General features: G+C 38.2%; 1 protein-coding gene across 1 annotated transcript in view; it reads left to right on the forward strand.

The window, feature by feature from the left end:
• ADCY2 (adenylate cyclase 2) overlaps nt 1–15763 on the forward strand; it is a 211637-nt gene that overhangs the window by 177410 nt on the left and 18464 nt on the right. The window contains exons 17-19 of the mRNA XM_027644049.1: nt 6359–6478; nt 10807–10991; nt 12456–12540. Of these exons, the coding sequence (XP_027499850.1) occupies nt 6359–6478; nt 10807–10991; nt 12456–12540 (390 nt within the window). The remainder of the gene's footprint in view (nt 1–6358; nt 6479–10806; nt 10992–12455; nt 12541–15763) is intronic.

A 15763-nucleotide genomic window follows, 5' to 3' on the forward strand; every position in this document is an offset into this window, starting at 1 on the left:
TATCAAATACTTCTTAGCTGAAGGGAGAGGATGAGCATCAGATCTGTTGCTATATAGAGAGTAGGACAAAAGTCAGTGGCTGAGGAAAACTGTTTTTGTCAAGCTGACCTTCTTTAAACCAAACATGAGAACGTATCCTTCAGGGAACAATCCAGACATCTCAGAGAGATGGTAGGACTGCATGACTGCAAAGGGTTGATACTTGGAAACTGAATGAATGACTGCATACAATGATTGTGCCGCACCATCTTCGGGATTCATGTGATTTCAAGAAACACGGCATGATGAAAGAATCCTGGAACAGCTCTTGGTTTCAGTGACTTCTGCATCAAATGCATGAGTGGTTCTTGACACAGAAACAGGATCTTAGGGCTATACTGTCCCAGGTTCTCTAACTACCAACTTTAAGATTAAGAACCATAGAGTAGTTTGGATTGAAAAGGACCTTAAGAGGTCATTTAGTTCAAACGCCCCTGCCATGGGCATGGACATCTTCAACTATGTCAGGTTGCTCAGAGCCCTGTCCCACCTGACTTTGTTTCCAGGAACGGAGCATCCACCACCTCCCTAGGAAACCTGTTCCAGTACCTCATAACCCTCATCATAAAAAAAATGTTCCCTTAATATCTAGTCTGAAACCACTCTCTTTTAGTTTGAAACCATTACCCTTTGTCCTATCACAACAGACCCTGCTAAAAAGTTTGTCCCCATCTTTCTTATAGGGCCCTGTTAGGTACTGGGAGGTGCTATTAGGTCTCCCTGGAGCTGTCTCTTCTCCAGATTGAACAACACCAACTCTCTCAGCCTCTCTTCATAGGAGAGGGGCTCCAGCCCTCTGATTATCTTTGTGGCCCTCCTCTGGATATTACTTGCTTTCCTGTCTTTTCATTCAGTGAATTTTTAGAAACTGGACTGTTTCCTCTTAAAGAACACGTCTTTTGAAATGGGAAGACTGACAGAGGTTTGACTGTTTTTGCTCCACTGTTAATGTATGTCTGTGAACATGAACTGCCTTAAATGATGAAAGTGTTGGCCCCCTCTAGTCATGAATGACATCATGTGTTTAAATAATGACAAATAATTAAGCAAGCCCGCTTTCATTCTTATAGGGGAAAGTTGGTTTCTTTAATATACCTTCCACTTAGTGGAGCTGACTCTTAATACGGTTGCTGACCTTTTTAATAAGCAAGGTCCTTGGCAAATATGCTCTAATCCCCACAGTGCCTAGCACATTGAAGCCCCCATTTTGGAGGGTACCTTATGCATGTCTTTCAAGGAGAATAAGCAGACACTGCCTAGAGATTGACCTGGCCTGGGAACTGGAAGGAGAAAGAGGAATGCAGAGCTGCAGTCATGTTATTTAAGTGGTACTTGCAGGGCCCCATCACAAATCTATTTCAGATTATAGATAGGATTTAGGAAATTTGCAGAAAGCAATATCAGTCTAGATACATGAGATTAGCAGGATGCAGCAGCAGGTGAGACACTGTTCTGAAATATTTGCAGCAGTTCTGGTGTCTTTCAGGTGTGTGGGGAGAGTCTTGCTGTCACATGACCATTTGCTCCACAGACCAACAAAGATGAAACCTCATAAGTGAGCATCTCTTCATATGTATCAAACACCATGGTGGTATCTGAGTCTGTAAAGGCCCAGCAGGCTTCTCATCTCTCTTATCTGGTGCTGGTGAAAGCTTTGAACAAGGCAGTGGCTTGCCACTGCATATTGCCTCTACAGGGAGGCTGGGACCTGAATACAGGGTGGCACAAAGGTAGTTCTGTATTTTCACTTGGCACACAAACTTTCATAAAAAATGAAATTATTGAGCAACTTGAATTTGGTACATTTTGACTGTTAACAAGAGACATGCCACATGACGTGTCTCTCATATAGATGCATGAACACTCTGAAGCTAAGAAATCTTGTACAAACCCAAACTGCTCTAAAAATTCTGCTAAATGCACTGCACTCTCTAGATCTTCATCGTCCTTTTCCAGCTAACTGATATCTTGGCATCAGCTCTTCTTTTTTTAAAAAATGCTTAGTAGTCTTGGTAGGTACTTAGCATTCCAGGCTCTCCGTTAATTCTTGCTTATGAGCTTGTGAAGAGAAGAAATTATACCAGAATTTTGGATCCTCCACAGTATTCTTGAGGTATTCATGTGGGGATATGTGGATAAAAATCCTGATTCAACTGCCAGACCAACTGGCATTTTTCAAAGGAAGCTGTGATATGTATTTGACATCCAAGTACTTTCATACCTTAGTGAGAAATATGACTTCTTTTTTTTCTTTTGTGAGATGTATATTAGTATATTATGTATGTGTGTTGTCTTTTGATGATTCTTGGTCAGATAACAAGGGAGATGCACTAACTTGCTTATGGATCCCTATTTTTGGGGAGAGGGTCTGTTACCACATGGCTCCTATTGAAATAAATAGCAGCACAGCAGGTATTTTTGTCATGTGAGGCAAAAAACTCACAACTGAGAATTGCAAATTATACAAACACAAGAAAAGAAAAAGCTGTTAGAAAATGTGAAGTTAAAATGAGAATTTAATGGTAGCATGCTCAGATGTTCCCTGGAAAACATAGGTATTCATAAAAAATACTGCTTTCATTTGAGTCATTTGAGTAGGTGTGACTGCTCAGTAGGACTGAATTGACTTTTACAAAAAATACTATGTTGAAGAATAATATATATCTTCAAAGCTTCATAGCAGATGTAGGTAAGTGATGAGAGACAAGAAAGACAAGTACAAACACATCATTCAGAATAAGTGTTGTTTAGCTCATGGGAGGTGACAACATTTCCATATCCTTTTTTTCCCTTTTTATATTTATTCAAGTATTCATAGATGCACCATATTTCACCCAGTGTTCTGCGTATGCAGGTAACATTCATAGGTCAAAAATGCCCTGTATAAAGTTCAAAACCAAAATACTTTAATATAAATTAATATATATATAAATATATATGGACCATATATGTTTATATAATTGCATTTGAGTTCTTTGTGTTATATAATTTTTTGCTCTGTGCACATGTATAGGCTGGGATTCTGAAACTAAATAGTTATTTCATGTTTACAGAAAAAGTATATGCACTGTTAGTAGGTGACCCTTGGCAAATGCCCTTGTTAATGACAGCTATTAAATACTTGGAGGCAAGCAGGGGATTAAATCCTTAAAGCTGTCTGAAAGGCCTTTGCCCAAAATTGTTCCTGTTAAAGAGGAAGGGTGGCCTGAGCTGGCTTAAAAAGTAACCAAGCAACTTCAGAAAGAATTCTGAAGTTAAGAAGGAAATCGTGGGAAAAGAAGTACAAAAGAAACACAGAAATGTGTAACAGGAGGTAGAGCTATGAGTGGAAACAGCTGACTGTCCAAACCTGGTTTAAGAAGAATCCTAAGTCACCCCTCTCTCATCACACCTCTGCCCCAGTCAGCAAGAGCAGCCTCCCTGTCAGATACTGTGAGCTGCCTGCTCTGTACCTGGCAGGCAACAAGGCTGGCTGTGAAGAGCAGGGACCCACACCTCAGGTTTGTCTGTGCGCAGGAACTCACAGGGTGCTCTGTCTCTAGCATGTGCCTTAACAGTTTGCAGGGAGTTGCACAAGTGCACATGAAATTAGAGCACCCACATCTCCTTACAGGGGAGTGTGCAGGTAGGGTAACCTGCATTCCCAGAATACTATGTGTGTTTCACCCATGCATCCTGTGAGAAGAGGCAGATGTGCATATAATCATGCATGTACAAGCCATTAGAGCTCTTTGAGATCAGTTATAGAAGGGTATTCCAAAATCTGTAGGTGTTTATTAAGATTTTGTAGAGTCTGTTTTCATGGTTGATCTGTTGTGTTACTGATACTGATCCTGGCTGTATAGTTCAGTGATTGCGGGTTAATTATGTGTAGTTTCACATATATAGTCAGAGAAGTATTGTAGTGAAGGAACACAACCTGAAGGTGCAAGTGTACAAAGTGTGCCAACTTGGTATTGGTAGTCGGTGGCATTTTGATAACCTTTGCAAGTCCACAACCCTGGACTTGTGTTGAAGGGGTGTTAACAGAGATAATGGTTTTAACCTCTTCTAAGCAGTGCCACAAAACATAGCGAAGGGCACTCACCAGTTATGGTGGCATGGGAGATTGGATAGTCTCTAAAAAGATAAAGTCGCTGTCCATGTAGTCCAGTGCTGTGACTGTTGCCAAGGGGGATTGTGGGGTCTCTATCCTTGGAAGTTTTCAAGACTTGGCTGCACAGAGCAATGGCTGACCAGCTCTAGTGTTAGTAAATCAACAAAGCGTTTTGATCGTATTTGGTTGATCTGTGCTGAAACTGTGCTGATTTTCTCTGTAATAGTAGGTAAAGCCAGAGATGGGGAAAGAATTTAGAGATGGGTCACACACTGACTACCTACAGAGAACAGCGCATGAGAGGGAGGCAACCTGTGGAGCTCTTCTGTGGTCTACTACGGTCTAATATGGTCAACCCAGTGTGGATTTTCATATTTAGTATGTAAGAGGGACTGTGAAATTTACTAATGAAATTAAGGTGTCAGTGTCTGTGAGGGAAGGCTTGGGATTTCAGAAAGGAAGAAGTCAGCTGAGGATTTGAGTAAAAGAACTAGAATTAAATTTCATAGTGCAGAGCTCAAGATTATGGTGGGGTTGACAGAGTAGTGTTAAGAATTTCTGATACATGTTGGAAACTCATCAGATAGAGATGCGATGAGTGCAGGATTTTAATTAATTATGTGGGTTTAATGTCAACTGAATCACAATAACCATCCATGTGGCTGCTCTTAACTCACGATAAGTACAAACTGCATTTGCCTTAGAGAGTCCCAATGAAGGAAAGCTACCTCACATTTGCTGAGCATGATGTTAGTGGCTGGGGTGATGTCAATGTGCAGCCCTGTATTAAAACAGCTATAGCTTCTTGATCTGTCTGAGCCCTAGTTGCATGAGGGACAGTGAGCTATTAAGGTTTTGCAGCTGTGAGCAAAGGAGCATAATTTTATATGTACAGGTTCAATTTATATATTCAATTTATTCAATATATGTAAATATCTCAAAGGCAGGTGCTAAGAGGATGGTGCGAGACTCTTTTCAGTGGTGCCCAGCAACAGGATAAGGAGCAATGGCCATAAACTAAAATGTGAGAAATTCCACTTCAACACAAGGAAGACCTTCTTGACATTGAGGGTGGCAGAGCACTAGAACAGGCTGCCCAGGGAGGTCATGAAATCTCCCTCTCTGGAGACATTCCAAACCCACCTGAACATGTTGCTGTGTAACTTGCTCTAGGTGACCCTGCCTTGGCAGGGGGGTTGGACTAGGTGATCTCCAGAGGTCCCTTCCAACCCTAACTATTCTGTGATTCTATGATTCTAGGATGTATGAAAACATATTTTCTGCAGAATTAGCACTAGTGCTACTGCATGACTCACTGATAAAATCTGGGAAGTGTGTTTGCAGTTTTGGTCACCCAGAAGATGGAATTGAAAGAGATATGTACAGAGTGGAACTACTAGAACAGTTAGGGAATTGAAGAGCTTGTTTTCAGGAAAGAAACTAGAAAAACATAGATTGATGAACGTAATGACTGATATGGCATTAAGTATTAGGAATGTAAATACTAGGGAGAGAAAGGAGCTATCTGAAAAGGATGAGATTATCACAAGAAGAAAAACATGCGAACTGACCATGAATAGTGGTTAAATGTAGAAAGAACTTAAATGTTGAGATTCAAACTACTGGTATTAACGTAGTCACCAAAATCTAAATCATTAAGAAAGCACTGGATCACTACATCAAGGGGGTCTGTATGATGATGATTTTCCATGTGGTAACTGACTGAATTTGATGACCCGGGAGATACTGGATCCACTTTTCTGTTTCAATGACATTAGTTCCAGTATTATTGCCAACATTATTATGTTATTACATCTGCATAAACCAACTTCAGTTAATACTTCTCATTCTTTCTTTAGTCCTTCCTATGTTTAAATAGGACGTTTAATTGAGGTAAACCAAGGAATTATTCATATTGAATTTATTTCATCATTGTCTCTTACGTGTGTGAGCTTCTGATATATATGAAAGTAATGTAACAATGAGCCTTTTGTCTTTTATTCAAATGGAAAGTGTCAGATGAAAGTTAACAAAGTTTTTTTGTTTGAGGATGCTTGAACAAGTAATTGTGTGATGTCATTTCCCCTTCACTATTTAAGTTTTCGGTGAAATACCAAAGTTGAATGGTTACTGGCAAGGCTTTCTCTGCTTCTCCATTTCTATTCTCTGTTTTGACCTTAAGCAGCTGTCAAGCTAATGGATTGTATGTTGGTTTTTTTCTAGTTTTTCCTGGATAGTGCTGTGATAGCTTTTCCCTCAGTTCTTAATTCATCAAATGCAAGTTTTCCTAATTCAAGTAATCAGACACGGTGGTGTATACAAAACAACTGTTTTTTCCTACCGGTAAGTTCATTTTACATTTCTTTGTTTGTTTACAACAATTACACTAAATTGACTGTTGCCAGATCTGCTTGAAGTTAAACACCCACCAGTTTTTAAGACTGCTGTAAAAGACTGATTTTTTTTTTCAGTCACCTGCAACTGCATTCGAAGTAAGTGGGAAGTTAAAGGAGGTTGGTACTTCTAAAAATAGAGGTTTTAATGAATGTCAGATTAAAAAAGCAGGAAACAGCATGATAACTAGGAAGTATAGCTCACCCATGTCAACGCATTACAAGATATTGGGATAACACACAGCGTCTGCAAAGCACTGAAGGTCAGGTTGATCTGCAGACAGGTTTCACAAGGACCAGTGGCTGACCTGAAAAGATTCACCATTTTCATCATTGACAGTAAGTGTGAAATCTGTGATTGTCACACTTCTGTCATTGCATATTTGATTAAGAGGTGGAGTAAGAGGGATGAAAATAAAACACTCATATAAACCACTATATAAACTGCTTAAAGATCTGAACTGATCTGTAGAAGATGTCTTAGTGTGAACAAAAGCATAACAGCACATGCAAGAAGGGGAGGGAGGACATTGCTGCAAAAAATGGGAACTATTTCCTAGAGAGTTGTTATTCTTAAAAGGATCACAAAAGACCTGTAGTTGAACATAACAAGCTGTATATTGCATCAAAATAGGTCAACAGTCTTTGGATGAATAAGCTGGTGTCAGCAAGAGGAGAAGGGAGATTATTGTATCTCTATGGTGAAATAATGAGACCATTACCAAAATGGTGTATGCTGATTTCCATACAGTATATTTTAAATGGAACAGCTATTCACTAGGTCAAACAAAACAATCCCGGGCACACACAAAAGCAAGATGTTGATATTAATTATGTATAGAACTCATCTGGAAAAAAAAGCAGTTGCAGCAACTGCAGCACTTACAGATTTTCATCATCTCCCTGGTGAAGTTACAGAGGAAGATTAGTTTCTGTTTCTTATTTTCAGCTTTAGCTAACTTAATGCCACCAGGTATGGATAGGTGCTTATGTTTAGTTTTGGTCTGACATCAAGTAATCCTGTTGACAAAGAAATTATGCAGTCCTTCTCCCATCCTCTGCATGTGTTCACACTCACAAGCACATAGAAATAAATTTTTCCAGTGCTTATTTATATTTGTTTGTTTCTTTAGTTATCAGGTTTTCTAGTCATCTTTTCTATTTCTTGTTATAGTTTTGAGCATCTTGAAAAGCATTTTGTTTTCTTTCTTACCAGCAAGTTTTCCAACAAACATCTGAAGGATATAGTTTTCATAAATTATACTTACTGCTAAGGTTCAATCTGCTGTTTCTTTGTTCATTTGTTTTCCTGTGTATAAGTAAGATGTTTGTCAGCTTGTGATTGGCACATTTCTAGCAAGTAATGGTTTATATTGTCTTTAAGTATTAGAACACAATCTTTCATCTAAGAAACTTTTGATAAACTGGCACCAAAAAGTTATATTCAAATTTCACTTCTGACAATAGTAAATGAAAAATTTAGGTTAGCCAAAATTTTTAAAAACTTTAAAACATTTCTCAAATACACATTGTTTTAATCCTCACACACTGCATAACTTCTAGCTTGAAAAAGCTGTAAATTCCTTTTTAGTTACCACTTTTGATATTAATTTTTTTTAATCTGGAAATAAAATTCCTCTGTCTTCACTGAATGAGCAGACAAATGTGTTTCCTTAAATTAAAAATTCAATATTTTGAGTCTGTGTGTTAGGTATAAGCTTTATTCTTGTCAATAAACTTTGTGTGATTTATGATAGTGGACCTGACAGATCTATTGACTATGTCATCTAAAATGAGCAAATAAGAGGTTTGGGAATTGTTTTAGTCCCAATTGAAATAAGTTCATTTTGAAGCAAAGTAATTGATTCTCCTCCTCTTTCATCTCTGAAAATAACTTTTCTGACTTGTATTGCTTGCTTTTATAAAGACTTAGCAAAGATTCCACAGTAAGTTATAGGGACATTTTTGTGTTTAGGTTTGTGTAGTTTTACTATGATGCTTCTGTAGTTTCACTATGATGCTTCTGTAGTTTCTATGTAATAGAGGTTGAACCTTTCAAGATGTACATATCTATTCCTGTGACAAAATATAGTCTGGTGTCAGTGCTGCCATCTCCACATGTTAAATAAATAAGAGTTATAATAATGTCTGTTCTCAAGTTTTTCTCTATAGACATGAATGTAGAATCCCTTCTTATTTCAGTAAAGATCTTTTTACCCACAGAACTGCTGTAGGTGTTAAATTTTAAGAGACCAAATGCAATGGGCTGGATCCTAAGGGTGCAAGGCACCAGACCTGTGATCTCAGTAAGAAAGGCACTCAGACTCTGTGAGGTATTGATTAAAATACCCTTTATTTGAGCTAGCACAAGAGGGAAAAACAGGATAGATGGAGTAACGCCCCTTCAGATGCTGAGAACCCTGAATTGTACAACATGAGATGCAGATTCTCCTGTGGAGAGGTTACACAGTACTTCTCTCTTTTGAGCTGTTAGAGGATTTTCTTAAAAGGAAACATTTCTATTCACTGTTTCTGCCCTGAGACAAAAGTGACATCCATTAGAACTTCCTGATGCCCTATTAGACAAAGCCAAGGCCACGGAGGTGGCGCCACCGCTGCTACAGAATGGGAACTGCTTGCAGGCTCCGTGGTTGTATAAGTTGACTGAGCTGGCTAAGGTTATCCTACAGCCAAGGGACATGCTAAGCAGACTATAGGCCTACACCCATTCAGCCTCACTGCTATGTGTATTGCCAGCTCCACAGATCTGCTTGTTGCTTAGTGAAATATTGCATTGCAATACGCAGTATCACAGTCTGCATTCTTAAATGTGTGGCTTTACCACGCTTCTCTATTCCATCAACCCTTGTCTGAAATTTTAGCTGAAATTTTCAATCTGTTCTATGTATTCCTATGGCACACTGTCAGAGATTGTTCCACTTGAAAGTTTCTTGGTCTTTGTCAAACACCATCCAGTTGTGGGTTCAAGACTACCTTTCCTTGTTTCTTTTTGGAAAACGGAATGCCTTACACAGTCAAAAATGGATGCTGCTACTTTTACGCAGTACTGAAATTAGAGTGTGACCTCCTGTGAATTGCAGCCATCAGAGTAGTTTTATTTTAGGTGATTCTGAACAATAGTTCTATCTATTTCTTATTTCAACCAGATCTTCAGTCAAATTGCGGTAACAGGAGAGATTGAGATGGCAGATCAATTCTGTCTGATGAGTGCCGTGAAAATTATTCTTCTTAGTGATCCTCCAAAATTAATGATTCAGGTTGTCAAAAGTAGTGCCATCAACAAGTCAACAGCAGTCTGAAAATAACATGTCTAGAAATAGAATGCTTTGTAGTTTCAGAAAAGAAACTTCCTTACAAGGTGCAGGACTGTAATTTTCAGGAAGCATTTTTGGCAAAGGTGTTTCGTATTACAGATTAAGATAATGATTCTAGTGATGATGTATTATTCCTTTTTTCCAGAAGGCATCCAGAGAAAATATTTTTCCATGAATTTAACTTCAACCATAAGTATTTTATATATATATATATATATATATATGACAAAAAAGAAAAGGCTTTTTTTTAGCAATTGAATGTGTTCTTATATAGTCATAACTCAAGAGGATTTGACAGAAGGATTTTTATAATATGCATAGGCCTTGTTAATAACTTTGTATTTTTCCTACCCTGGCTGTATTTCTAGAGTTTGTATAATTGCACATCTATGAGGTCCATAACAACTGTGTGTTGGATCAGTTTATAATTACTGAAAGTATAGGCAGTGGAATTGTTATTTTCAGATCTTTAGACATTTTGCCTTGACCCTTGTGCTAACAATACATACGGGGTAATTGTTGGACTCAAGCATGAGTGAAAACTCTACAGTGGCACAGGAATAAATCTTTTGTGAGTCTGCTGGCAGTAGACTCCTACATTAGATTTCATCACCAACAGTGATGTCCCATGAATGCAGATGAGTAAATCAAAAGTGTCACAGAGTGAAAATTAGGGAGTATAAATTAGGAGCATAATCTGGATTCTTTTGAGCTTTCAGTTAATTGAAGCCTAATAAAAAAACATGGGTCTCTTTCATGAAATACCAGCATCTGATTGTTATTGGCTGTCTATAAACCATAGTGTCCCAGATTGTGATAAATTGCATACTTCAGTGGTTAGTCAATAACTTGGTTTTTAAACCAGCCTGAGCATTCTATTATGCATGATTTCCTACTCAAGAGCCAAATTCTAAATACTTTCCATTTGATTTTTCTTTGCCAGTATTTTATATACAGCTGCATATTAGGGCTCATTTCCTGTTCTGTTTTCCTGAGGATAAATTATGAGTTGAAAATGGTAATAATGTTGATTGCATTGGTGGGCTACAATGTTATCCTTCTGCACACTCATGGGCCCATGCTGGATGACTACAGCAAATTTATGTATGCAATGGCACCTCTTAGAAGGTAGGTGGATAACTCCAGTCATTCTGAAATTAAATACTACCTTTGGCACTTCTTATATTGTGAAGCAGATTTTTTTTTCTCTGTGTTTGGCTATGTAATCTATGAGTCAAAATTTAAAATCATTGTCATGCTGCGGTTAGTATATGATTTAATGTCACACCTCAGAGCATTAGAATAAGAGAAATAAGTCTAGATAAGGCATTTAAAGCAAATACTCTAGGAAGTAGAGTATGGTTTAATATTAATTTTTTATAATAAAGGACATTACAAAGAAGTCATCATGAAGGTTGTTAGGGCCTCAGACCGTACATCATTAAGGCTGCTAAAGCATATTTGCTGGAAGCCAAATAAAATCAACCCCCTCAGAACTAGTACATAGTCTTAAATCTTTACAAAATGCAGTCTTAGCTATTGAAAAAATTAGTAGACTCACAGTTTTTCTTTTTTTTTTATTTTGCTATATTTGTGAATTTGTATGTTAAGTTTCCATGAGACTGCTGAAATCTTTGTTGCAGGTGATAATATACAAGACCAGACTTATGACTCCCAATTCCAACTATCGTAAAATAATTTTTGGACACATGTATTTTCTACCTCATTTTCAAGGCAAAGAGGTGATTCTTTTCTGTGTAGGCTGAGTGTGTGACATATGCCACACCAGAGAGTCTGAATATTCAGAGTAGAGTTTCGGTATAATTTTTCCTGTGCTATAGCAATCATGGAAAAGGATCTGAATTTAAAAAAAAAAAAAAAAAAGTGTGGTTGTGGTTTTCTTTGCACTTAAATCTAAAAGATTAAATGAACAAACCCAGGTCTCTGTTTTCATTGCATTAGTGGAAAGGATATCTGTGGGATGGTATGGAGAACCATGGGATGGTTTAGATTGAGCAGTTTTGATTTTTCCAGTCAAGCTCTCTGTTGGTATTTTCCTTCCTAAATTTCTCAGCGAGGTTCTTCTTTCAGTGGCCTCGAGGAGAGCTTTAGGGTCTTTTGCTAAAGTAGAGTTTTTAATAAACTCTGTACGATATCTACTTTCTGCCTCCTGTAATTCTCAGGTGAAAAGGTATCTTGGGAGTTAGGTGCTTTGGTTTGTGTTTCTCCATATTCATTGGATATGGTCAAGCTCTCTATTATGGTAATAGTGTTGTTGCATTAAAAATCTCTTTTTATTCTGCCTGTATAGAATAAGCCCCCAATTCTCTCCATTTGTAAGCAAACAAGGATATTGTTTTTAGTAAATCCTCATCTTATTATTGGACTTCAAAATGTAGGCATATTTGCACAGAATGTAGTAGAAGTAATTCAAGCTACATAATACAAGTGATGACATTTCATCAAGTAATAAAGCATATAATATTTAAATGGTCTTAATTTGCATACCAGCAAGTAGTATAAATTGTGGTCTTATTTAAATATTGGTTTAACTTTTGAGCAGCCTGCTTTACTTCTGTTTTTATTTTGTAGGCCAGGAATACTGAAAGACCTGAAGACAATGGGCTCGATTTCCTTGTTCATATTCTTTATCACATTACTGGTTTTGGGTAGACAGGTAAGATGCATGATTCTCTTCCTGTGCATTAGTGGACACAGTGCCAGCTGCCACATGCAGCCTGTCACCTTCCCAAAGAAACACCTTTATTCCGTTCTGTCCCATACCCTTTCAAAGCAGTGTCAGAAGCATCTATAAAGCTATTTTATTTATTACCTTCCAATTTGTCCTCAAAACTCACCAATAACTGTCATTGAGACATTATGCTGATAGTGTATTGTGACTATTGCTTGTCACTCTGACCGATATTGTCTTGTAGCTTCCTGGTTTGCTCCCATCTGTCTGCATCCATCTGCTGTATGCCATAGTTGCTTAATTACAAGCTATTTTCTTCACAGTTATTGCAATTTGATGCAGACACAGAAACAATGTAGCATGCACACATAAGTGTACCACATACTGAGGCCATGGTTGCACTAAAACTGTGACCCAACAGGAAACTACTCTTTTTGTTACCCAGTTGTGCTTTTTCAGAACAAATCTGATGTCAGTGGTCTTACCTACACTAAGCTGAGGGAAGATGCAAGGGCAGTTCTTTCTCTAAATCCTCAGGTCTGTCCATGATTGTCGTGGTTGGGAGTGGAAGGCTTAGACAAAGTTATTAAAAAGCAAAGCCTTACTAGTGAGTCTTGAGGTACAGAAGGGACTCCCTTGCTTTCTAAACCTCTTCTCAGAGAGGAGTCTGCAGCTGCAGCTAAACCCAGTCTTAGCCTTGGATTATATTAATCGTTTAAATTTAAGGAATTGTAGAACTATGATTGAAAAACTTTTGTCCTGCAGGTTTTAATGACTGGCAAAATGAGAATATTTATATAAAATAAACAATTTATTTTATACAAATGATCAGACAAAAGATTTTAATCAGAACTAATTACTACACAATATAAACACTAAAAATCTACTTATAGAGTATAATATAGCATAAAGTAGTATAGTGTACTATAACAAAGCAATTATTGAAGCAGCTATAATAAAACTAGCAAAAAGAAATAATTATTAAGTAGAGATCTGATGTAACTCACCCATACCAATGCTCATGGGCAGATCTCTTTCTCTCAACCTCGAGGAGTATCCTTGTGGGGCGTCCCCAGCCCAAGGGAGGGATCTCCACACTTACACCCCAAGAAGGGTTATGTCAGAAGAATCTGACTGCGTGAGAGGGGACTGGACTTTTATAGTATAAAGTGATTGACTGCTAGTCACACCTTTACAGTCCAGCTATCAGCTTATCTGTCAAATCAGACTTCAAAAAGCAGGGTGTGTATTCAAAGTTTGATGAAACTGAGTGGTTTTAGCATAATTAACACCAAGACAACACCCTGGCTCCAGCAGCTGATCTTGCATGATAGCTTGATTGATAGCTTGGTTGGATTTTAGGTCTTATCAGGGTGGATTTATGCTGCCACAATGATCCATGGCTGCAAGCTGCAATTCCAGCCCATTGTGCCGGAAAGGATACAGTGCACAAGACAGGACTCTGAGATGACAATCCATGAAAGATCTCATGAACAGCCTATCCCAGACTGTTCATAAATCACTAATTTACATTACAATTCCTCGAAATGTAATGGCTGTCATTTAAATTGCCATGCAGGCCCTGCAGGTTGTTACACAAAAATTTGTTATCTGGCAGCTTCTGCAGTATTTGCTGTAGTGGGGAACATCCTTCTGGAGATAGAAATAACATTCTTCATCTGTCTTGCTGCTAGCACAGCTTTAGAGTTTGCTCATTTGGTGATGTTAACAGAGAGTGGGGCTGGAGCACAGCTACTTCCACTCGGAAAGAGGAAAAAGTGCTTCTTTGCACCAATTGAGAATCTTTAGTCAACCAGAGCGTCAGATGGAGATGGTGGGCACAACACCAAAAAAAAAAAAAAAAAAAAGAAAGGCTATCTTCATCACCGGAAAGGAGAGATTTCTTTGTGGGTTCGGACACATCAAGAAGAAAGTTTGTTTTGCATACAACTACAGGTGTTCTCTGTCATGGCAACTGAGGAATGATCTTGTAATGGAAAAAGTCTTCATTGTCAGAGCTGTAGGTTCAGAATCCTTGTCAAGATACCACTTATTTGTAACTCATCAGTGTTTAGCCTTTGATTTTTCCTACTAATTTATTCTCCCTTAAAGAAGGAGAAAAAAACATGTGTTTTCAAACACTCTCAAGGAAAGTCTAAATATTACAAGGAAATATTATGGACTAATTTTAATACATACCTGGAGTGAGACCTTCCATTTTAAGTTACTGTTGGTGTACTAATTGGTAACAAATGCTTGGAAAATGAAAAGGGGAGGAAATCAACCTGCGTAGAGTGATCCTTCCATAACATATACTTCCCACCTTCTGTCCCTTGGCATTCCTGTGGCAGTGTTTAACAGCTATTGGCTGCTCTGCTTTCTGTTTAATTGTCTGATCCCTTTTTAACCTATTTTATCTTCCTGATCTTCCCAACACTGATAATGAACTTCACAGCTTGATAAAAAGTCATGTCACGGTGTCTGTGTTTCTGTTTTTGAACTTTCTGTTGGCTACTTTCACTGAGTGGCACTTACAGGACACTTTTGAGCCATATTGACAGTGTAGGCAAAGGGAAATTCTTTCCTACCCATCTTACACAGAGGGTAATATACAAGTAATTTCTCTGTTTGTTATTGCATTTTTCTACTTTGCATATAATATGTCTTTTCTTTTGATATCTGCTTTTTTAAAAAATGCTAAAGATAATAGCCACTGATGAAAAGGGTGGCCTTTACATTTCCGTTAAACTGCCAGTGTACCCAGAGTGAGTAACCAAAATGTTCATCCAAACAAAAAGTGAATGCTTTTCTACAAACCTAGCTCTGTGAACCTGCTCACCACGGGTCAGCCTGTCCTGATGCAAAAGCAGAGGTGGGGAATATGTGTCTCTGGTTCAATGGGGATGAAGAGAGGGAGAGTTAGTATATCATTACAAGTTTTATGAGCCAACTTAGGTTTAACTGAAACTTTCAGCTGCACATCCGGTATCCCTGCTGGAAGAAGTAGGCCTTCCATCAGCTGCTCATTCTTTTCCTTGTGTCTCCTCATTTGTACTGGCACAGCTCACTGTGGAGCTGTATTCTACACCAAAACAGGGAAATGATCAGGCTTAAAAATTAACCCTAGAGAAATGGTTGGTTTCCAGCCAGATCTATTTCCAGGACTTATGACGTGGCTGCAGTAGTGCTCGTGCCAAAAAAAATGAGC

This window comes from Corapipo altera, unplaced genomic scaffold, assembly GCF_003945725.1.
Source record: "Corapipo altera isolate COAL_440 unplaced genomic scaffold, ASM394572v1 24b, whole genome shotgun sequence".
NCBI classification, from domain to species: domain Eukaryota; kingdom Metazoa; phylum Chordata; class Aves; order Passeriformes; family Pipridae; genus Corapipo; species Corapipo altera.